The 21896-nt window shown below is 37.7% G+C and overlaps 6 protein-coding genes and 1 pseudogene across 6 annotated transcripts; 2 read left to right on the top strand and 5 right to left on the bottom strand.

The window, feature by feature from the left end:
* Positions 1–1603: 1603 nt before the first annotated feature.
* On the bottom strand, positions 1604–2312 carry LOC106308963 (succinate dehydrogenase subunit 7A, mitochondrial-like; the record flags this gene model as incomplete). Its single annotated transcript, XM_013746061.1, has 3 exons — positions 1604–1867; positions 2040–2111; positions 2205–2312. Coding segments are annotated over 3 exons (444 nt in total), but the record flags the coding sequence as incomplete, so codon positions are not given.
* Positions 2313–2664: 352 nt separating this feature from the next.
* On the bottom strand, positions 2665–4740 carry LOC106311863 (annotated as a pseudogene).
* Positions 4741–5039: 299 nt separating this feature from the next.
* On the bottom strand, positions 5040–6346 carry LOC106311864 (protein TIFY 10A). Its single transcript, XM_013749182.1, has 4 exons — positions 6066–6346; positions 5734–5905; positions 5350–5630; positions 5040–5256 (listed from the first exon to the last, which is right to left on the bottom strand). The coding sequence occupies exons 1-4, from the start codon at positions 6223–6225 to the stop codon at positions 5087–5089; spliced, it is 783 nt and encodes a 260-aa protein (XP_013604636.1). The 5' UTR covers positions 6226–6346; the 3' UTR covers positions 5040–5086.
* A 3555-nt stretch (positions 6347–9901) lies between these two features.
* LOC106311862 (probable polygalacturonase) lies at positions 9902–12559 on the bottom strand. Its single transcript, XM_013749181.1, has 5 exons — positions 11962–12559; positions 11319–11439; positions 10987–11235; positions 10750–10903; positions 9902–10547 (listed from the first exon to the last, which is right to left on the bottom strand). The coding sequence occupies exons 1-5, from the start codon at positions 12433–12435 to the stop codon at positions 10022–10024; spliced, it is 1524 nt and encodes a 507-aa protein (XP_013604635.1). The 5' UTR covers positions 12436–12559; the 3' UTR covers positions 9902–10021.
* An 829-nt stretch (positions 12560–13388) lies between these two features.
* On the bottom strand, positions 13389–14605 carry LOC106307534 (chlorophyll a-b binding protein, chloroplastic). The gene is made up of 3 exons (XM_013744514.1): positions 14292–14605; positions 13700–14217; positions 13389–13609 (listed from the first exon to the last, which is right to left on the bottom strand). Exons 1-3 carry the CDS (start codon positions 14554–14556, stop codon positions 13592–13594), a joined length of 801 nt encoding a protein of 266 aa, XP_013599968.1. The 5' UTR covers positions 14557–14605; the 3' UTR covers positions 13389–13591.
* A 987-nt stretch (positions 14606–15592) lies between these two features.
* On the top strand, positions 15593–17153 carry LOC106309908 (ubiquinone biosynthesis protein COQ9, mitochondrial-like). The gene is made up of 6 exons (XM_013747056.1): positions 15593–15945; positions 16020–16127; positions 16203–16364; positions 16443–16614; positions 16716–16789; positions 16882–17153. The coding sequence occupies exons 1-6, from the start codon at positions 15688–15690 to the stop codon at positions 16984–16986; spliced, it is 879 nt and encodes a 292-aa protein (XP_013602510.1). The 5' UTR covers positions 15593–15687; the 3' UTR covers positions 16987–17153.
* A 205-nt stretch (positions 17154–17358) lies between these two features.
* LOC106309753 lies at positions 17359–18483 on the top strand. Its single transcript, XM_013746878.1, has 3 exons — positions 17359–17566; positions 17819–17940; positions 18031–18483. The coding sequence occupies exons 1-3, from the start codon at positions 17443–17445 to the stop codon at positions 18349–18351; spliced, it is 567 nt and encodes a 188-aa protein (XP_013602332.1). The 5' UTR covers positions 17359–17442; the 3' UTR covers positions 18352–18483.
* The last annotated feature ends 3413 nt before the right edge of the window (positions 18484–21896 follow it).

Genomic DNA, 21896 nt, shown 5'->3' with positions numbered 1-21896 from the left:
AAAAGGAGTTTGTACGGCTTAAAACAAGCTCCAAGACAGTGGTATAAACGGTTCGACAACTTTATTAAAGGCGTTGGTTTCTTGAGGTGTGAAGCTGACCACTGTTGTTACTTCAAGACGCTTGAAGAGTCCTACTTGATATTGCTCCTATATGTCGATGACATGCTGATAGTAGGAGCAGACTTGCACGAGATCAATAGCTTGAAGACGAAACTCTCAGAAGAGTTTGCGATGAAAGACCTTGGAGAAGCAAGACAGATTCTAGGGATGAGAATCAGTAGGAGCAAGGAAGGTCTTAAGCTATCACAAGAGGAGTATGTGGAGAAAGTCCTCGAGAGGTTTAACATGGATGACGCGAAGCCAGTTAGTACTCCCCTGGCAAGTCACTTTCGGTTATCCAGAGAACAGTTTCCAAAGACGGAAGACGAAATGGCATGTATGGATAAAGTTCCATATGCTTCTGCTATAGGAAGCCTAATGTACGCGATGATATGTACAAGGCCAGATATTGCACATGCAGTGGGAGTCGTCAGCAGATTTATGAGCAATCCAGGAAAGGAACATTGGGAAGCCGTTAAGTGGATTTTCAGTTATCTAAAAGGAAATCCAAGTTTCTCGCTATGTTTGACGAAGTCTAAGAAGGGATTGCAGGGATATGTTGATGCTGACAATGGAGGTGACATTGACAGCACGAAGAGCACAACCGGGTATGTCTACACCTTTGGCGGTACTGCAATTTGTTGGGTTTCAAAGTTGCAGAAAATTGTATCTCTATCAAGCTGTGAAGTTGAGTATGTTGCTGTAACGGAGGCAACAAAAGAGATGATATGGCTACAGTCTTTTCTAGAAGAGCTAGGCCATGACCAAGGGAAAGGTGTGTTGTACTGTGACAGTAAAAGTGCCATCGATTTGGCAAAGAATCCGGTTTACCATGCTCGGACGAAGCACATACATCGTCGATATCATTTCATCAGATCAGCATTGGAAGATGAAATGTTGGTGCTTGAGAAGGTCCCAAGAAGCAAGAATCCGGCAGACATGCTGACGAAGGTCGTGCCGTATGGTAAGCTGAGGTTGTGTGTAACCTCAGTTGGCTTGTTTGAGTAACAAGCTAGGAATACCTGCTACATTGATCAAGGTGTGAAGACAGATTGAAATCAGTCTTCAAGTGGGAGATTGTTAAAACACGTTTTACGTGTTGGTCGGGATGGACGGTGAGCTGAAATTGTTGACGTTGGTTTTGTCAAAGATTGTGAGCTCACCAAACACCTTCTTCATGCTTATAAATGGAGAGCTGAGGTGAAGAGGAAACATCCCAAAACAAGAAAACAGAGAGAGAACGAGAGAAGAGAAGAGAAGAGTTTTTTTTCTCACAAAAAATCTTCTTTAATTTCTGAGTGTATTTGGGATCGGGTGTGAGTTGTGAGCTTGTAAAATTTCTCTGGTTGATAATAAAAGATCTGTAGCAGGTCCGGAGACGTAGGCAACATTGGCCGAACTCCGTTAACAATTTTGTGTGTGTGTTTTTTTTCCGCTCTTATAAATTCTGGTTTACCGCAAAATTTGACCGCATATTTCCTAACAAAGACTGATGACAAAGTTGTTAGCTTTCCATCAAATAAATGATAGGGCAATGACGCAATAACGTTACAAGTAAGTGACAAACGTATATGTTAGTGATGCACAAGGATATCTCTATCTGCCAGCTATTACTAGTGATTGAACGAATCACAGAAAAATCAGTGAGTGTGTAGCAGTGGATACCAGCAACAACAACATCAGTGATCACATCTCCAACCCTTTTCAATTGGCGCATTCCTCTCTTATGCGACTTGAATCTCCTCAGAGCATCATTCTCAGCCAATAGCTGCAACAACATAAAACAAACCATGGAATCTCTGAACAATCTCATATTATAAAAAGAACAATGAAACAGCTTTCAAATGCAATTTGACTCCGAAAAAGCCCACAAAAAATCAAATTCAAACGAATCAAACAACATCCAATCGATCCCAGATTCAATGTAAGAATAAACTTACATCTTTCTCGCGAGCTCCTAGCTCCACATGGAATCCCCGACGGGATTGAGATAAGGCGCCACCATCCTTCTTCTGCAAAAATTAGATCAAACGAGTATAAACGATCCTGTCATAATAGATTAAACGAATCTAACCATATTAGTTAATAGGATTCGATCGAGAAACCTGGAAAGAAGATCGGAGGTGAGATGAAATCGAGTTGTTTTTTGTGAAGAAGAAGTGAATGCGAAGAAGAGAAGGAGAAGATGAAGACGAAGAATAGAAGGAGACAAGGCGAAGTCACTCCGTCGTAAGAGACGTATCTTCTAACTCCTAAACTCCTAAATTAGATCTGTCCCTTAAGTTAATACCTATTTCACTTTTTCTTTTAATTACTAATACCCTTAAAAACTCAATTAAGAGCCCGTGATATGATGCTCTAAGCTTATCCATCATAGTCAATACCACTCAACCCCACTAGTATTATTTGATTCCCATTACAACAAACAAGGCAAAGCTGTGTTGATGTTCTTAGCTTTTTTTTTAACCAGCATCTTACTATTACAGTTCCAACATCATATCATAATTAAACTCACTGAAAAAAGATGATATAAGTCCACTAGTTTTTTGTGTTGGAGCTTGGAACTGTTGATTATATAGTTAATGTTTGAGGGATAACAATTAGATCTCTTGAATTTCTTCTTTAACGCTGCACTTTTCACATTTCTTACACTTTTGAGTTTTGTAGATCCATTTGAAGTTTTGAACTTTGCTTGCTTTACAAGCAACAAATTTATTCGTTATGTGTTATCTATTTTCTAACGTTGTCGTCACAACAAACTTGTCTAATAAACTCTGCAAACCTCTGAACAAGTAAACGAGCATTATCAGAATCAGGATTCCTAATATGGAAGACATGATCTTCGTCCTCAGTCTCCACCACTTCAACTCTTCCTTCCAATCCACTCTCCTCCAGCTTCTCCGCGTAAACCCTACCTTCCCTAGCAAGTACATCCTTTCCCGCCACCATCACCAAAACCCGCCCGCACTCCAATCCAGATAGATCCGAACCGACCACGTTGATCCACGGATCCTCCACTCCCTTCTCGCTATTCTGACACGCTATCTCCCAAATCCCTTCCATGTATCTTCTCACCCTATCTTCCTGCTCCTCGAGGATAGCTTTCGAAAAGAAAAACGGATGAAACAGAGTCAACCCCGAGATCTTGATACTACCGTTCTCTTCACCGGCTCTGATCGCCATATGATGAGCGATGTTTGCTCCGGCGCTGTCTCCGGCGACGAACACTCTCCTGAAGTCGGCGTGATCGTTCACCCAATCTTCCGGACCAGAACCGGCGATGTGAGTGAATATCCATTTGACCGCGTCCCAAGAATCTTCGTACGGGATGGGAATGGGATGCTCGGGTGCACGGCGGTAATCCACAGAGAAGGCGATGCAGTCGGCGGCTGAAACGGTTGATGTGAGAAAAGTGTTGTAAGCTGGAGAGAAAGCGGTTTCCATGATGAAGGCTCCACCGTGAAACTAGATGAGGAGTGGGAGTTTCTTCTTTTTCTTATTATTCTCTTCACTGGTCTCGAGGGTTTGGTGAGGGAGGTAGATACGGAGAGAGAGGTTTTTCTCCGGTGAATAGACGGCGTCTTTGGAAACGACGCCGTTTTGAGGGGTTAGTGAAGGTGGGACGAAGGTTTCGGCCACGAGGCGTTGGATTTGGCCGTTCTTGTAGACACGGAACCTTGGAGAATAGTCGTATGCGAGTTCCTGATCTGAATCCATTGGTTCGTTTGATAGAAGAAGATGGATAGTTGATTTTATATAAAATGTCTTTCTTTTATTATGAATCCATTGTTTTTTGTGGATTTGTTACACCTACCTACTAGCTTATTATCTCAATAATTGGTTAAATCAATTAGAGTCGTAAAGTAGGTTGGAAACTTAAACATATGAGAACAAATCAAAAGTTATAAGAATTTTTTATGTTTAATTTTTTCAGCAATCATTCAAGTCACACCGCGGACGTAATAAGAAAACAAGAAATTAAGGAAATGTGTAAATGTTTAAAGTATTCTTTTTATTTGACCATCTGATACTATTGAATTGTAGAAGGTTTGGAACAACCACAGACAATAGATATAAGCCCATCCAGCTCAAGACCCCCAAACATAGGTCCCTTACTAAACCCTACCGACCCAACACTTATTACAATGGCCACATCCAGAACAGGTTGCTATCTTACACAACTCAAGCGACCTGGAAACAAGACTCTCTGATCAAAACTCTCTCACCTGCAAATTGACCATCCATTCCTTTTTATTACACTTTTGCGCTAAGAGATGTGCATAATCATGAAACCAATCCACGGCTAACTCCAGTTCATTTGCATAATGCCTAAAGGAAAGCTAAGCTTTGAAGCCTGTTTACACAACAAATCAGACAACGATCCCCACAACAAATATTCAAACGGTTGGGAACTTATGCAAATACCATACTCTCCATTGCCCATACACAACTGTAAAACTTAAGCCTGAAAGTTACTTTCCAAATTCAGAAACGACCTTCGGCTATGTAATAATACTTTCACATCCTTGTCTCCTACCACACAAGCGGCCCCTAGGATTTTCTTATCCTTTGACCATGTCACACCAATATTAGACTTACCCACGACTCCATAAGTAGAACTATTATGTCTTTTCTAAGTTTTTAAAAAGAACACTTTGGAGTTAAACCAAGAAAGAAGATTTAAAAATGAAACTAATATAGTCCTCAACAAAAATTGTTGTTCTTACAAAACCAGTAATAAACGAGACTACTAATGAGATAACACAGAGAGTGGGTGCTTAGACAGACATAAGACAACACCTAGTAAAAGAAGAAACTAAAAGAAAAAGACACTTACAAGAATGAATCAAATACATACAAATATATGAAGTTTCCTAGTAACTGAATAGTTGTTAAGAACCATGGACGCATGAGCTTTTATATATTAATCTTGTTTTTTGATGCAAACGTCAAAAAGAATAGCCCGGTACGGTTTGTGGTGGTTCCGTCATATTTGAGCTGCTAAACAGAGCCAAGAGGTGGTATTGTTGTCTCCGGTTTGAGGCTTTGAAGACGCTTTGGCTGGATCGCTTAATTGGTATGGTGCCTTTGACGTAACTCTATCCTTTCTCTTGGCCAAGAACCGATGGAGTGAAGCTCTTCTAGCAATAGGAAGTTCTGTTAAAAAGGAAAATATATTTGTTAGAAGCTGTGTAAAAAGTAACGTTAAGAAGACATGGAAACAAAAAAAAGAGGTTTGAGATAGATTACCGCATGCCATTGCAGCTGAAGAGGATAGGATTGGCTCTTGTGCTGCGGGTTTCATGAGATGAGGAACTTGGTTCGAGGTAGGAGCGATGTTGGTTCTGACCTCAGTTTGATTCTTGGGTAAGTTAAGAGTAGATGTGAAACCGGTGAAGCTATTAGCGGTTCCTTTGCTAGCCAAGTACATCACTTCTTTCGCTTTCTCAGCAGAAAAGTCGTTGAACACAATCACTTCCCCGTTGTAGAATATAGTCAACGGTGCTGTTTGAGGCTCTGGTCTCACAGATCTGTTTAAAAAAAAAAACACACCATAAATTAGCCAAGAAGATAAAAATAAAATAAAAAATATTAGCTGTACTAATCAGCTTTATATGTCTGAACAGAACATACCTAGTAGTAGTGGTTTGTGTCATTTTGAGGACATCTTCTTTCTTGGGGAGAGAGGAAGATGAGGAAGAGAAGCTAGGTTGCCGAGAAAACAGATTCTTGGGTTTAACTTCTTGAACCGTCGCCATGGGAGCAGCTTCACAAGGGAATAAACTCATGGTCGTTGTTGAGTTGCCTGCAAACATGATCCAAATAAATCGTTAGATCTCTTGAATATGTAGATATGTAGATGTGAAACCGGTTCCTCTGCTTGGTTCCGGTTAACAGATTCGATTCTTTAATTCAAAAGTAGAGAAAACTAATCTAAAAAGAAGGAGAAGGTGGTGGTGCATTACCGTTGACTTCAGGCTTGCATGACATCCCTAAGCTGAGATCTCCAAAGCTGCCGTTCTCTTTCAGATACTGACTCAACCGACTACACGTCAGGGAGAAGCTCGGCTTCCTGGAGAATCTCCGAGTAGCGGCGGAATCAGAGCACTCCATAGAACTTGACATCGTTATAAAGAAAACTGGGTTTCCGTTTCTGTCTTGTTCTTCTTCTTCTTTCTTATTGCAAATTGAGATTTGTCACGAGGGAGAAATGTTGGGTTGGTTGCTGAGTAGTTCTCCACCTCCAATAATATATATAATACTTCTATAGTATTAAATGATGTTTTATTTAATTCGTGAGTCCTTTGAAAACACGTGTTTTATTTTTACTATTTTATTTTGAATAATAATCCGGAAATATGTCTCGGTGCACTGTTCTCTTTAACGCTTTCCCGCCGTTTAGTTTAATTACAGTTCTATCCCCTCTTCACGACGCTACTTATCCTATTAGCATTAGGGTTGTTTGTTTGCTGGTAGGACGAAGTCAAACAAAACCGCAGACACTCACACTGCACGGTTAACTATTTTACCCATGTAGTGTAGTGGTATTGCACAGCTTGCAAGTGGAGAATAGACGTTGTTCTTGTTGTATCTGTTTCCTTATGAACCGTTTTTGGTACAGTAATTATTGTTTTCTCATATCAAGTCAAGTTTAGGATTTGTATTTTCTTTTGCAGATGGTCTATTATGATTTTTTATTTAGTTTTATTGCGTGTAGTGGTTCTTTTAAGTCGATTAGATGAAATAATTACGCTGGAAAACACAAGTTCAGTTTCCAATTTTTCTCAGACAATAAGCACACTGTACTATTCTATAGTAAGTTATCAAATATATATATGCCTGGTCTATAATTTATTCACAATTAGAGAAAATCATTTACAGTGTATAAACAAAGTATAAACAAAGTATAAACAAAGTATAAACTAATTATATAGAATATTCGATAAAGCATAATGATAAAAAAATCTATTTTGTAACTTTAATAATGAATTATGTAACTAAATCATGAAAGCTGCGCCATGTTAGTTAAATGGCTCTAAGTTCGTGTCCTCCACTACAAAAGTAATCTTGGTTGATCATTTTCAGTGTTTAAAATAGCAAAGGACCCAATTTTTTTTACAGGTTTAGATAAATGACTATGAGTGATGATGAATATTACAGGTTTGGCTTCGGTGGATGCATGAAGGAGATGTTAAATATTTTTATGGTAAGCATAATTTCCTCATGGTCTTGGTGGTATGATATTTGGTATCTAATACTAACAAGAAATCAACCGAACATATCCAAAATGTATTTTCTCAAATGTGGGAAAATATTATAAATAGTGAATAAGATAGAGACGAGCAAAACGCGTTACAAGTCAATAGTCAACCCTCTTTGGCATATTGTAAGTTTGTAACGTGCTATTATAATTTGAATATAATCAAACCATTTTCAACCTAATTATAATAGAGTTTACTAATGCATGAGTCCTGCAGAGATACAAACTAGTGTTTGTTTCTTAAGGTCAACACTAGAGTTTCTAATTATTATAGAGTTCACTAGCGCGCGATTTATGCAGATATACAACTAGAGTTTGTTTTTATGGGTCAGAAGTAGCGTTTGTTTCTTAAGCCAAAAAAAATTACAAACAACTAAAGTCTGCGAGTCGTCTATTAGTAATCAAATGCGGCAGAAGCTAAAGAATTGAAGTCAATCACATGTCGGCCGTCACAATTGATTAACGCCATGAACCATTTAATAATTGAATCAAATAATCAAAATTAATTTCGAGACCTAAGAAAATGGAGCGCATAGTAATATCCGGCAACCTCGACTAATCCATATGTCATAGTCTAACTTGATGAAACGTAAACGAAGCAAACTTTCACGGCGTTAATACTGTGAGTGGGTTCCAGTAGAAGACAACTACACCACCCACATGTTTTGTCGACCACGTTTTGTTATTATAAATAGCAATAAAGTTAGAATGATATTTAAATAAAAAGAAAAGCAAAGAAACTATTACAAAACAAGGAGAAAACCTGAAAGTAGGGGCAGCAAGTGCACGTTGTCTGTACCAACCTGACTTGATGCGTGTCCAACTCTTATTGGTCTTATATAATATTTGAGTTTGTTGTTTACTTGCAACTTGTACGAATCAAGGCTACGGGGATATAAAATTAGATAGGAATAGGATTAGTTTAAACGAAAAGGTTTGTAAAACTCGTGGGAAATACGTGTAGTGGTTGGGGAAGGTATACAGATCGGCGAGGCAAGTTGAGTAACGTATCCATTTATATATGTTTTTACAACTTTTGATGCACCATTTGAGTTCACCTTTTAATTCACGACTCTTATTTATTTGTATTGTATCGTAGTTTTTTTTTTTTGCCATCTTAAATTAATATTAAACAAAGAGCAAGTACAGGTCCAAAAAAAAACACAAACAACTGAACAAAAACCCACAAGCGGGCTAACTTAAAACACAAAGGAACGAGACCCAAAAAAAGTCCAACAAAACAAACCTTAACTAAAGACACGTATGCGAAACATGTATGGTGAAGGAGGAAGCGAAGGGACCGTCTTCATGCCTCCACCGACCAGAGCTTTACGCCGGAGAACAACCTCATCGGCGCCACATCAACCACCGGAAACCTGCCGGGAACATCATTACTCTCAACGAGCCCACCATCTCATGTATTTCGAACATCGGAAAGCATCAATCGATCTGTTCGAGATCTCATCCGACTCCTTACGCCACAAACACAGAGAAGAGGCTTCACGCTACATCCAAACACCGAATCCAAAACCAACATGAACATCCCACAATCGGGAATAAACCCGAGTTTCAGAGAACCAAAGCGCCTTCGTCTTCATAAGAACGAAGACGACAGAACTGTACCCAAAAACCGGCAGCGTAAAGCGTAGGAAGCCTCCACTTTCGGGATCAAAGCCGGCGACGACGGGGCTGTAAAGGCCTCCACCTTCCGGAACCATAAAGTCGATTAGATGAAACCTAAAACAGAGGGTACACACAACGATCCCTCACCCTTCTGAAAAGACATGCAAGGAGCAAATGACAGAGAAATAAAACAAACCGGACCGACGGTGGCTGAGGAAGCCCACTCCGTCGACCGGAAAACACTATTAGCGGTGGATGAGTTCTAGAGAGAAAGCAGAGGTTTTTTTAGAGAGAAGTTTTTTTTATTTTGACTTAGTACTGATGATAATCATATTGAAGTTTATTTATTTAGTGTCCAATATACTATGCAGATGCAACTCGGAGGCCTGATTTTTTTTTAGGGTATTGTTTAATGAGCAAGGAAAATTATAAGAAATTGTGGGTTGTGGTTGACTTTTGATAACCGTAGCTTCATACGTAGCCACGTTGTATAATTTAAAACAATACTGATGTAACTTACAATGATGCGTCGAATAAGTTTTCTTTTTAAAAATAATACGCACATGAAATTTCTAGAAATTATCAAACAATTGTTCTGCAGTTTTGTTTTGTTTTGTTTTTGAACTGAAACAGTTTTGTTTTGTTACATGTATAATATACTAAAGTAACGCATTCGGCATGCGTTTGTTAAACTTCAATGAAAAATATAAAGATGTAAAAGGTAGAAAATATCATAATATAGCAAACAAGAATACAGTTGATGAGGCGCCACATGCGTGTTGGCCATTATTTGGGTCGGTGGTGTTTTGCAGAATATAAATATACTGCAAATGTTTGGAACTGGGCTAATTAACTTTAGTGGTGGAACATGCTTCTCGTGACATTTAAACTAAGATTATTTCGTATATTTCATAAATGTATTAAAATTACAAAGCATCATCTATAACAGAGAAAAGCGATGAAGAGTAACAAATAACTTTCACATTGGTCCCAAAAATTACGTTTATGTACACAAATGACCGTGAATTTAAAAAACATTCAAATGTCGTAATCAATATCCGGCACAGTAGACTCAGTCGCAGGCTTAACAAGACGACCTTCCTCGTCGTAAACATCAAAGTTCTCACATGGCCGAGGGAATATCGAGCCAATGACTCGTCCTTTCACGAACGAACACTGAAATATATGTTTCTTCTTGTACGTTAACCCAACCGACATGTCCCGAAACGTCACATTCCTAACCGGAATCTGTTCGCTCCCATGAATTCGGACCGGCACTCGCACTCCTTGTCCGTGGATTCCTGAAAAACTGAACCCCGAAAGTGTAGGATACGCTTTCCGGTCGTAGTTATCGTCCGCATGCTCGTTGTAATCCGTTTTGATCACGATTCCAACTCGTACATTGTCTAGTGTTACGTTCTTGTATGTTATGTTTTTGATGTAGCCGCCTCGTCCCTGAGCCGTCTTGATTCTGACTCCGCGGCGTGAGTTCCAGATGAGGAGATTCTCGATCGTCACGTTCGATATTCCACCGGACATTTCACTTCCGATTGATACACCAGCACTGTCAAAACATAAGATCAAACTATAAACACACCTCTGTTTCTATAAAAGGTCTAAGTTCTTGGATCTACAGAGCGAAAACAAACGTATTCACACGACACTAATCAATGTTCAAATAACAATCACCATGAACAGGCATAAAGCTTTCCTTATTTGTATTTCATCTTTTGCAATGAAACGTGAGAACAGAGGAAACTCTTTACCTGATAACAGAGCGGACGATGAGATTACGGATAAGAATGTTTGTAGAAGGTCGTCCATAGGCAATCCCAAACTGATCCCAACCACTCTTAATGGCGATGGCATCATCCCCGGTGCTTATGTAACAATCCTCAATCACCATATCCTCACAGGAATCTGTTAAAACGGTGCACAAAGGGTTTAAATTTGCAGAGCACAAGATAACCGAAGAATAGGTAATAAGAGGTGAATGAACATACCTGGATCAATCCCATCGGTGTTTGGTGCTCCGGTGACAGGAGCCAAGATGGTGACATTCCTTATCGTAACGTTTTTGCAGTCATACGGATGAAGAGTCCAAAACGGCGAGTCACGCAGTGTAACGTTAGCGATAACTATGTCACTCGACCACATAATTTGAACTAAAGGTCCCCTTGTATTGTTGAGAAGTCTTCTTTGATGCTTCTTCCACCACGATTGCCCTTGTCCATTTATCGTCCCGTTATGACCTGCACGTTTAAATTCATCAACCACTATCCCCATTATCACAATTCCACAAACATGAACTCCAAAAAAAAAAAGAATCACTAACCGGTTATAACAACGTCTTTGAGGTTTTGACCGTGGATTAAGCTTCCATAACGAGGTCCCGGTCGCTCTCTACCGTAACCATACGAAGGTAATGGCGGCATTAAAGGCCAAAACTTCTCGTCCTGATAATTAAAAAGTGACGCATTCAGTAAACAATGTCCACACAAAGGCCAGCATTCTCATTGTCTCATTGAGAAGCCTTTGGTTAATAAAACTACACAATAGAATCCATTCAACAGAGCCAAGCAAACACATTCAGCTTCAAGCCCCATTAGTCTCAGCATTCTCATTACACACTAGAATCTATCACCAACATCTCCAAGACTCATACTAAACTCATTTGCATACCAAAAATAGCACTTGTTATCCACTTGATTCGTTCCTTAACAATCTCCACTAAACAGAACCAATCAAAACAGAGTCCATATACTCTATGTACTCTAGACATCTCATGCTTTAGTAGTAGCTGAGAGCTCAATATTAACCTAAACAGAGCTCAATCAACCAATCAAACACATTCCATATACTCTCTGTAACCTAGACATCTAATGCTATTAAGCTGACTCGTAGCTGAAAGCTCAATACTGACCTAAACAGAGCTCAATCACCAATCAATCAACAAAATCCAAATCAATTCCACAAACCTCAACTCCAAGAATCTCACAATCCTCAGCGAGAAACAGAGTCATATGACTAGTGAGATTAAACGGCGCCGTAAGCCACCGTCCAGGCGGCACATTCAACTGTCCTCCACCACCGCCGCCAAGCTTCGAGATCTCCACCACCGCTCTCTCAAACGCCTCCGTATTAACCGCAACCCCGTCGCCGACACCTCCGAACTCCTTCAAATCGAACACCGCAGGCCTCAACCTCGGCACCGGCTGCAACGGTTTAACCTTACCGAAGACCGTGAACCTCCCTCCGGCGACGGGGCCGACGACGTAGCCGCCGATGTAGGAAGGTCGCTGCCAGAGGAAGACGGAGGCGAAGGCGGCGATCCAGAGGAACGCGAAGAGGAGCGTCTTGTGGGAGGCGATGGTGGAAGTGAGGAGGCGGCGCTTAGGGTCGAGTTTTTGGAGGTGGGATTGGAAGCGAGAGGGAAGGAGAGTCTCCACCATGGTTTGTTTGTTTGTTTGTTTGTTTGTTTGATTCACATGGAGGTTGTGAGGGAGAGAGATCTAAGTGGATTTAACGTAAAGAGGATCTCGGGGAGGAATCTTTCGCTGGTTGAGTAGTCTGTATCTGAAGCTGGTGAGTTTGGTGTGTGATTCGTTCCGTGATTCGATGGGTTTAGAAACCAAGACCGGTTTGTTTTGGTTCAATTTTAGTGGGAATTAAATCTATTTGACATTTCAAATTAACTCCTTAAGTTTGTCAAAGTTCACATTCTGCCAGGTTATTCGGGTTTGAGTCAAAGTTTTCAGTTTCTTTTTTTTTTGGGGGGGGGATTTTGATGTCAAATCTCCTATAATTCAGATTTCATATACATGCTTTAAGTAATAAATAAAAAAGACATACTTTAAAGTCATATAAAGTTTACAGTTCTTTATAATATTTATATTGGATTCATTTCAGATTCAAACTCATTTTAGATTCAAATATTTTACGATTGGATAAAAATTATATCAAACTAACTATTTGAATATCATAGATACTTATTTAAGTTTCGAATATTTATTCTACAAACTAATTCAGAAATTTTAATCATTTTTTGAGATTTCTATTTTTTTTTTTGTATATAATTGTATTCAAACTAATTTCAAATAATATACAATATCAAAATACATAAGGATTTGTTAACATGTTTTTATAGTTTAAATTGGATATAAACTTAATTTTTTTTGGTATATTGCATTCAAGTGTCTTTCTGTGTTCTCTTCTCTCGGGTGGAATTTTTTGGAATTTTTATAGATATCAAGTGTCTTTCTGCGTTCTCTTCTTTTCGTTTATCTCTCAAGAGTTTAATATCACTGCTGATTCTCTGGCAAAAGCAGCATTGTGTAATCACTCTCTCTTTTACTAGACTTCTCTTCATCTGATTGAAGTGTTTGTTGTTCAAAAACAAAACATGTACTATATCTTCATTTCTCAGAAGTTCAATGACTTAACTAACAATTTTTGAATTTTGTCTCTTTATAAAACAACAATATACAAATAATTAAATTCATAACAATAACGTAACTGATACTATACACCAAAGTTATAACATCATTTGGTTGCTTATACAGCCATAAGAAAATTATATTCGCCGCAAACTAATCTCAATCAACGTGATCATTGTGATGTAAATGCCTGCAAAACAAGTTACAAGTACCAATGAAAGTCGGTCAATACACAAAATCATCAATACAATGATCTTCATCATTGACATGTTAAACTTACTGAGAAGACGTTGCAGTGACCAGGATCAGCGAGATGAGCCATGAGATTCTCAATTGGATCTTGACTAGCACTGTAGTTAGCTTGGAAACAAAACCCAACGAAAGCAAGCATCGCTAACCGTCCGTTTTTAATCTCTTTAGTCCTCATAACCATGACCGGATCAGGAGAACCTCTCCCCCACATCATCGGATCGAACCATAAACCTCCCGGGTAACCAACATCCGGTTTAGGATTCACTTTGTGCGGATACTGAGGCTCTATGTCCACCGAACCCGGTTTGATAAAATCAGCCCAACGTCTACCTTCAGCCCAGCCCATTAACACTAACTGAACGACGAATAAGGTAGTGGAATCCGCGAAATACTCGCGAGACCCTGCGTCGTACCATGAGTAATTCTCGATGAAACCTAACCGCTCCAGACATTCCGGTATTAAGATACCGGTCACGGCTAGCATGGACCACCGGCTATGTATGAGCTCAGCTTGGGCAAACCATCTGAGGGTTTCCGGATCAGACCCTATAAAACGAAACCGGTTTAGTTAAATTTCGGTTAGTTTCGTAAACTGGAATGGGTTTCTCATGTTTCCGTACCTAGACCAAGAGGATCGAAACCGAAATCACCAGGAAGACTGCCATCGAGCCACTCAGGTGGAGAAGTACCGGGGAACCACATAGGACGGTCCGGAGTAAGTGGTTCACAGACACTAGAAACTTCTTTACCGGCACGAACCACCACCAAACGCTCGCTCGTTCTTCCACCAACACGTGATGAGAAAGCTCCTCGTGCATTTTGTACTCTGCTTGTGGATAAAGCGAGTGTGGTGGAAGTGAGAGCAGAGGCAATGGCAAGAGCCATCTTTGTTAATGTTCTTGTGACTCTCCTTGTTGCTGTGAGTGTATATGGAATCGCATCTTTGTTATCCAGAAGAATTTGTGAAGCCAGTGTTACGTGACACGTGTACCGTTCGATGTGAAGGATAAGTTTTTTGAAGGATTAATTAGATATACCATGATTGGTGAAAACCATACAAAATTGCATGAATTATCTTAATTCATATCATGGACTATAACCAGCAATAAAATTTAAAAGCTGATTCAGAATTATGAAATGGGGTTGTTTAGTATAAGTTTCTTATTGTTTTCGTCATTTGTATAAATAACTATAAATATTTGACATATTAAACAATGTATAAATGATAATAAAGATTTTAAAACATTTAATGAATTTTAGTGATAAAATCTTTTAACTATTTTTGAATCGTAAAAAAAAACCTATCAACTAAGTTTTCAACATTAGAAACTTATGCAGCAAGATATTTGGAAATTATCCAAATATTTTTATTATTCGTTAGTTTCAATTGATAATTACCTTTTATTTGTATTTTTTCATATTTTAATAGTTTTCTATTTTAATTAAGATTAGGATTTTTTAGATTTAAGGTTTTATTATAAATAAACATTCAAGCCTAAAGTTGTATTAAATGTTGATTTGATTAATAAAGAGCTTTGGCTTTTGGGAGAATTATATTTTCTATCCCTTGTATTGATTTGATTAGATTCATCAATCAAGAAGCAGGTCCCAAGCGAGGATTCCCTAGAATCCTTTGGTTGAACTGACAGGTCCCAAGCGTGGTTTCATAACCCCTTGATTGAGATGTTTATTGTTGCTTCCGCTCCATCAGAAACTCTCTAACTTATAAACCGTTAATGTATGTCACATTCTGTCACGGTTTTTCAAAAAGAGGATGACATATGTTATCCGAATTGAAGTTAAAAGTTTATTTCACAAGATTTTTAGTCGAAAGTTTTTACGATTCATTTTCGTTTAGTTGATGGTTTAATTATTAAAAAGTCCTTAAATAAACCCCCAGTTTGACTTGTTCATACTTCACACCATAATAGAATCAAAGGAAGCTCCTTTAACTTCTCTTGGCAACGAACTCATCCACGTGTCAAAAAAAAACTGATACCCTTAACTCCGGCGACAATGTACCGAACGGCGGCGAAGCGTCTTCTCGGCGCTGGTTTAACAACCAGCCGCCTCCTCCGATCCACAATCATCCCTTCTTCTTACACTTCCAATCTCTGCACTTCATCGATGGGTCACACCGAATCACCGATTATTAATCAATCGGGTCCCACGGCGGCTTCTTCCACGGGTACAGGGGAAGGACCTCGTAGGAAACCAAGACCCGAGTTCGAGGAAGAGCAGGCTCGTGTTCTCTCTGCGTCTCTCCGTCACGTGGTGAGTCTCTGAACGCCGTAAAGTTTCCATTTTTAAGCGATTAGTTTTATCCTAATTTGGGGAATTTTCTGTAGGCGAGGTTAGGTTGGACGGAGGAGGCGATGACGGCTGGTTCGAGAGACGTTGGTGTGTCTCCTTCCATTGTTGGGTCTTTCTCCAGAAGAGAAGCTGCACTTGTCGAGGTATATGTCTGTCTTCAACAACACTCTCTTTGGAAGCGATGTTGATGGGTTCTCTGTTTGTGTACTCTTGTTCAGTACTTCATGGATGAATGCCTACAACTGCTTATTGATAGAGTAGACTCTGGATTGGATTTGCAAAACCTCATTCCGAGTGAACGCATCTCCAAGCTCATCAGAATCCGTTTAGAGATGCAGGTGCCTTACATTTCAAAATGGCCTCAAGCTCTCAGCATTCAAGTAAGTTTTGGGGCTGGTTCTCTCTGTTTTGTGATAAGCTTATTTGCATATATTCTGATGTTTTGGATACATCTCCAGGCGCATCCAGTGAACGTGCCAACGAGTTTTAAGCAACGGGCAATGTTGGTTGATGAGATATGGCATACTGTTGGAGATGGAGCCTCTGATTTGGATTGGTATGTGAAGCGCACTGTTCTTGGAGGAGTTTACTCAACCACCGAGATTTACATGCTTACAGATGACTCCCCAGGTTCTTAAACTCCTCCTTTCTCAAATGCATTGTCCTATGCGGGTGAAGAAAAATAACACAAGTTTTGAAGTTTGATATCATCATTATTTCATGCTGAGCAGAGTATAGAGATACATGGGAGTTCTTGGATGACAGAGTCAAAGATGCTTTTGATCTGAAGAAAAGCATACAAGAGGTATAAGAATAAAACCTTTCCTGCTATGCTTCATTCTTGTTACTATTGGAATGTGAGTTCTCATGGGGATAAATTCACGTACTATGTGGCAGGCCAAGTATTTTGCACAAGACATAGGAGCTGGAGTTGGAAAATCGTTTCAAGGAGTCATGCAGAGCATGTCCACAAGGGGTGGTCGTAGTAGCTCTTCCTTTTGAAAAGATCACACACACAACTTAAGACAATGAATCTGCTTCACTCCTTATAGATACAATACTTTTTGAATCTGCTTCATACTACTTGAAGTGTATACAACTTTTTTGTTGAATAAAACCATTTGAGTGTAGAACATTGATTTTGTGAATGGCAATGAAGTATTGTTCTATGTTAAGTTTTTCTGTAATAAAGTTGGGTTCAACTTATTTGGGAAGGTTGTTTATCGTTCGAACACAAAATATAGGGGTTTCATTGTAAATAATTAAAGTTGAGGGTAGTTGTAAATAAACCTTATAAATATTCTACTTTGAACCCGGAAAGTTATGGAAGAGTCAATTTTGGATGGCAGCTATTTAGCTGAGCTCAAGCAACGCTAGAAACTGATTTGGTTTTGGAGTTTAGACAAAAGCCTGAGAGAGAGAGAGAGAGAGAGAGTCTGTCGGTGAATATCGTAGAAGATGGCGAAGTCTTCAGAAATCGTGAAGAAGCTGAATCTCAGGTCACACCAAGAAGGTGGTTTCTTCTATGAAACGTTCAGAGACTCTTCTGTTATCCTCTCCACCTCTCATCTCCCTCCCACCTGTAACTCTCTCTCACTCTTGTTCCATCTTGATTTGTAATCTTTACTTGTGTAATGTAGTCATTAGATCCGAGTTAAGATCGCTGATATTAGAAAATAGTATTGATTGATTTATTTTTGGAATTTACTATTTCAACAACCCACAAACTGTTCATCCAGCAACATTTTTTCATTTCTTAATCCCTTGTTGGATTTTATTACAGATCATCTAGAAAGTCTGATCCTTTTTGTTTTGTGTCTGAATCTGTGCACAGTCAAGGTGGACAGAGCTGTGAGCACAAGTATTTACTTTTTGCTTCCATCTGGTAACGTTTCACGTCTTCATCGCATACCCATGGCTGAAACTTGGCACTTCTATTTGGGTGAACCCCTCACTGTAAGTGTGTGAAGAAAAAGAAACGATTTTTTTAATGTTTTTTTTTGGTTCTTTGTCTTAATAAACCTCTGTTCTTGTCTTGGATCTCAGGTAGTGGAGATCAACGATGATGGGAAGTTGAAATTCACGTGTCTTGGTCCTGACCTCATTGAAGGTGACCAGAAGCCTCAGTACACGGTCCCTCCGAACATTTGGTTTGGTTCGTTTCCAACAAAGGATTTTCATTTCCCTCACAATGGGACTCTGCTTAGAGCCGAGCCTAGAGACTCGGAGAACCATTTCTCTCTTGTCGGATGCACCTGTGCTCCCGGTTTCCAGTTTGAGGATTTTGAGCTTGCGAAACGCTCTCACCTCATGTCGCTGTTTCCTCAGCATGAGTTGCTTATCACAATGCTCTCTTACCCGGAGTGATGAGGGGTGTTACTGCTAATAGAAGACATTCTCTATGTTGTTTTCTTACTGCAAAACCTTACTTATGAACCATGTGAAGTTGTAACTGTACTCTTTGATTTCACTTTTGAACTATCTTTCTTTGTTTTTTTTCAAGTTGTGGATTGATCAAAGAAAGTATTACACTCAAAGACAATTTTAAGTTATTTATAACACAATAAGACAGTTTATGCTACAGACACATTTTTCAATAATTTTACCACATATCGTTCAATTTTTCAAATTAAAACATAACTATAGTAAATGGTAGGATCTACTTTCATCTCTTTCTCTTATCTTTTCGATCCACTTTCATCTCTCTTTTATCTTTTTTTTTCTATTAAACTTTTCCATCTTCTTCATTTTAAAATCTTTGACTTCCAATCTTTTTGTTTCAAAAAATTATCTTTGTAAAATCCAGATTGATCCACGAATTCAGCTCATAATGACTGATGTACCGTCACAAACCATAGATATCATGATTGATGTAAGTCAACAAGTTTTCCACCACAATTCAGAGGTACGACGAGCTCCACTACCATCTCCTTTCTTGTACACATGGACAGTAGAATATATGTGTACACGTTGGCGATATTTGACACATTTAGTACCTTTCAAGTATCATTCAAAATTTGATTTTTTGGTGCGGTTTGTTTATATCTAAAGAACATATGCAGTGTACACATGTACACTTTGAAGTTGATGTACATATGTACACTAAGAAATAGCTGTACATATTTATACTATGAAATAGATGTATGTGTATAATATGAGCATTTAGATGTTACTATTTCATCTTAATTAGTTAATTTAGATTATTTAAGTAGCATTTAATTGTTAATAGTGTATTTGCATACATAATTGCATAACCAGAGTCTGAATTGCATACATGTGTAAATTTGTACATGTTTACATGTGTACATGTTTATATATGTTTATGTGTCCATCTTCATTTGTGTACATTGTATATCATTAAAGCAATGTACTGTACAATCATGCCTCTCTACTAAAATCGTAAATCACATTATCTAGTTAAAAACCCAAAATCACATTTTGAATGATACTTTAAAGCTACTCAGTGTGTCAAATATCCTCAACGTGTCAAATATCCTCAACGTGTACACATATATTCTATTGTCCATGTGTACCATATTATACTAAATAATACATGTACACCGATTCATTTGTACATTTCTCAAACTATGATATTTAATAATTTTATGTACATATATGTTATAGAAATATGTTATATTACATTTTAAATTCATATCTACATATTGTAGGGATTAGATTGAACAATTAAATTTTTTGGACAATTAAAAAGGATGTATCTGGAAATTTGATAGTTTAGGCCAAATTGATAATAACATAACAAATAAAGACCACATGTGAAAATGTGAGAAAAACTTCATTGTTGCCCGAGCTTCACCGTGCGACACAGTGTATTCCTACCATCACACTCACCAGGACATATTGTAATAGCGCGAGGCGGATGAGTTGCGGAGCACAACGTGGAGGAGAAAGCTTGGTCGTGTTAATTCATGGTGAAGGAGAAGACGTACCGCAATCGAACTGGGCTGAGGTTTATCGGAGTCACATATGAGGACCATGAATCACAGCGAAGAGGAACTGTGAAAAAATAGAAGATGAGATTGTGTTTTTATTATATGAACTGAAAAAAAAAAAACAAGATCTGAAAATGAAGAGAAGAGAAGGAAGATGAGAAATTGGTGGGTCCTACAAATTATGCTCTAGTTATACTTTGGTTAGTAATGAATGGAATAGGTTAAACAAAGTTAAGAAAAAGTGTCCTATGAGTAAAAACTGTCTTATTTTGTTATAAAAAACTCAAAGGCAACTCAAAACTGTCTTTGAGTGTAAATAACTCTTTATCAAATCATGTTCAGCAAAGAGAAGAAAGGCTTTAGTTTCGGATCAAGTTTTATTCCAAAAACAGAGCTGAATCAGCTGATGATTTACAAGAGATTCCAAACCTGGCACACACAGACACTAACTACTAAAAAACATACGACATATAATAGCAACTAAACCTAGAGCTTGATCGGCGCAAATAATTGATCTTGCTTTTCTAAATAAATATTTATTTGGGATAATTTGTAAATTACTCCACTAACAGTTTGAAATTTAAAATTTACTCTTTTTATTTTATTTTTTGAAAACTACATTTTCTTAAATGTGAATTGACTTTTTTACTCTGACATAATTTTGAAATTAATAAAAATAATACTATAATAATTATTTATGTTTAAGATAAATTTGTGTGTTGAGATAAATATGTTATTTTACCATTTTGAAATTTATAATAACAAAAATATTATAAAATAAACAAATTATGACCTGTTTTGACTTTCTCATGAAGCTTATATATATTTTTTTTTATTTTCTTAATCGTATATAAACAATTCACTTTTGTTTGCATTCTCTACAAAATATTCATTTTTCTTAGAAATCTACCAAGCAAGTTCTAAATGTCTATTCACATATGTGCTTAATTTGTTTGACTTTGAATTCCTTTCTTATTAAAGGAGGAACATGCATATAAATAAACCTTGGTCTCATGTGTTTATTACATGAGTGATATTTCCTATGTGTCATCACCTCATGCACTCTCACTAACTTTAAAAAAAAACCATTTGTGAACTAGAATAATTACAACCAAATGTCATTGGTCATATACATTATACTATATGATTACAATCCGATTTGAAAAAAAAAACGGGAATTTATGACAGGCAGAATATTAACTCTTTTGTAAAAGGCAACAAAATAAGTTCGACATCTATCAAATCGTTTTATGAACATTTTTTTTACGTTAATTATAATGCAACATTTTATGAACATTTTTAAACTAATATCAAATTTCTTTATAATGCAACTAAAGAAACGGAAATAATTTTATGAACAATTTTATGCTTATTTTAGGAACATGTATTATAATCGAACGTTTTATGAACATTTTTGTCAACGTTAATTATAATGCAATATTAACTCTTTTGTAAAAGGCAACATTTTTGTCAACGTTGAAAAAAAAAATTATACGTTACGGATATCAGATATATTTTGGTTATTTGGTCAAAATAAAAAGGAAACACAATTGAATTTCAATATACTCGATGCAAACTCGATATTCCAAATTATAACCTACGCTTAATTGGTCAAAATATTAAGGAAACACAATAATATTGTTAACGTATAAAAGGAAACAAAATTCAAAGAATCGAAATACTTACCTTAATCGATAGGGAAATATTTCAGATATATTTTTGGCGTAACCATCACGGATCTTATAATACATATTTCACGAAAACGCATCACGCAATAACAAAATTAGGTAAGTGGTATATACGGTATTAAAGGAGGAGCATTAATATTGGTTTCTTCGATTGAATTTGGCGTGGAGAGTAAAAACTTACGCTCTGTGTTGATATAAATAGTAGAGCTTTACATAATGTTTTAATCATACTAATTGGTAATTAGCGATCTAAACGAAGATGTTATTTAAAACC

The sequence above is a fragment of the Brassica oleracea genome, chromosome C8 (assembly GCF_000695525.1).
Source record: "Brassica oleracea var. oleracea cultivar TO1000 chromosome C8, BOL, whole genome shotgun sequence".
NCBI lineage: Eukaryota > Viridiplantae > Streptophyta > Magnoliopsida > Brassicales > Brassicaceae > Brassica > Brassica oleracea.
Note: the sequence above shows the minus strand (reverse complement) of the source record. Positions and strands in the feature narration are given on the sequence as shown.

Bases quoted from the DNA above. Each gene is read 5' to 3' on its own strand.
- LOC106309908 (XM_013747056.1), top strand. From the start codon at position 15,688: ATGTACCGAACGGCGGCGAAGCGTCTTCTCGGCGCTGGTTTAACAACC. The intron at 15,946-16,019 runs GTGAGTCTCTGA...AATTTTCTGTAG, and splicing joins CTGCGTCTCTCCGTCACGTG to GCGAGGTTAGGTTGGACGGA. The intron at 16,615-16,715 runs GTTCTTAAACTC...CATGCTGAGCAG, and splicing joins GCTTACAGATGACTCCCCAG to AGTATAGAGATACATGGGAG.
- LOC106307534 (XM_013744514.1), bottom strand. From the start codon at position 14,556: ATGGCTCTTGCCATTGCCTCTGCTCTCACTTCCACCACACTCGCTTTA. The intron at 14,218-14,291 runs GTACGGAAACAT...TTCGTTTTATAG, and splicing joins TTTCGATCCTCTTGGTCTAG to GGTCTGATCCGGAAACCCTC.
- LOC106309753 (XM_013746878.1), top strand. From the start codon at position 17,443: ATGGCGAAGTCTTCAGAAATCGTGAAGAAGCTGAATCTCAGGTCACAC. The intron at 17,567-17,818 runs GTAACTCTCTCT...ATCTGTGCACAG, and splicing joins CTCTCATCTCCCTCCCACCT to TCAAGGTGGACAGAGCTGTG. The intron at 17,941-18,030 runs GTAAGTGTGTGA...CTTGGATCTCAG, and splicing joins ATTTGGGTGAACCCCTCACT to GTAGTGGAGATCAACGATGA.
- LOC106311862 (XM_013749181.1), bottom strand. From the start codon at position 12,435: ATGGTGGAGACTCTCCTTCCCTCTCGCTTCCAATCCCACCTCCAAAAA. The intron at 11,440-11,961 runs GTTTGTGGAATT...TTTAATTATCAG, and splicing joins GTGAGATTCTTGGAGTTGAG to GACGAGAAGTTTTGGCCTTT. The intron at 10,548-10,749 runs GTAAAGAGTTTC...ATGTTTTGACAG, and splicing joins ATCGTCCGCTCTGTTATCAG to TGCTGGTGTATCAATCGGAA.
- LOC106311864 (XM_013749182.1), bottom strand. From the start codon at position 6,225: ATGTCAAGTTCTATGGAGTGCTCTGATTCCGCCGCTACTCGGAGATTC. The intron at 5,631-5,733 runs GTATGTTCTGTT...TTTTTTAAACAG, and splicing joins ACACAAACCACTACTACTAG to ATCTGTGAGACCAGAGCCTC. The intron at 5,257-5,349 runs GTAATCTATCTC...CCTTTTTAACAG, and splicing joins TTCAGCTGCAATGGCATGCG to AACTTCCTATTGCTAGAAGA.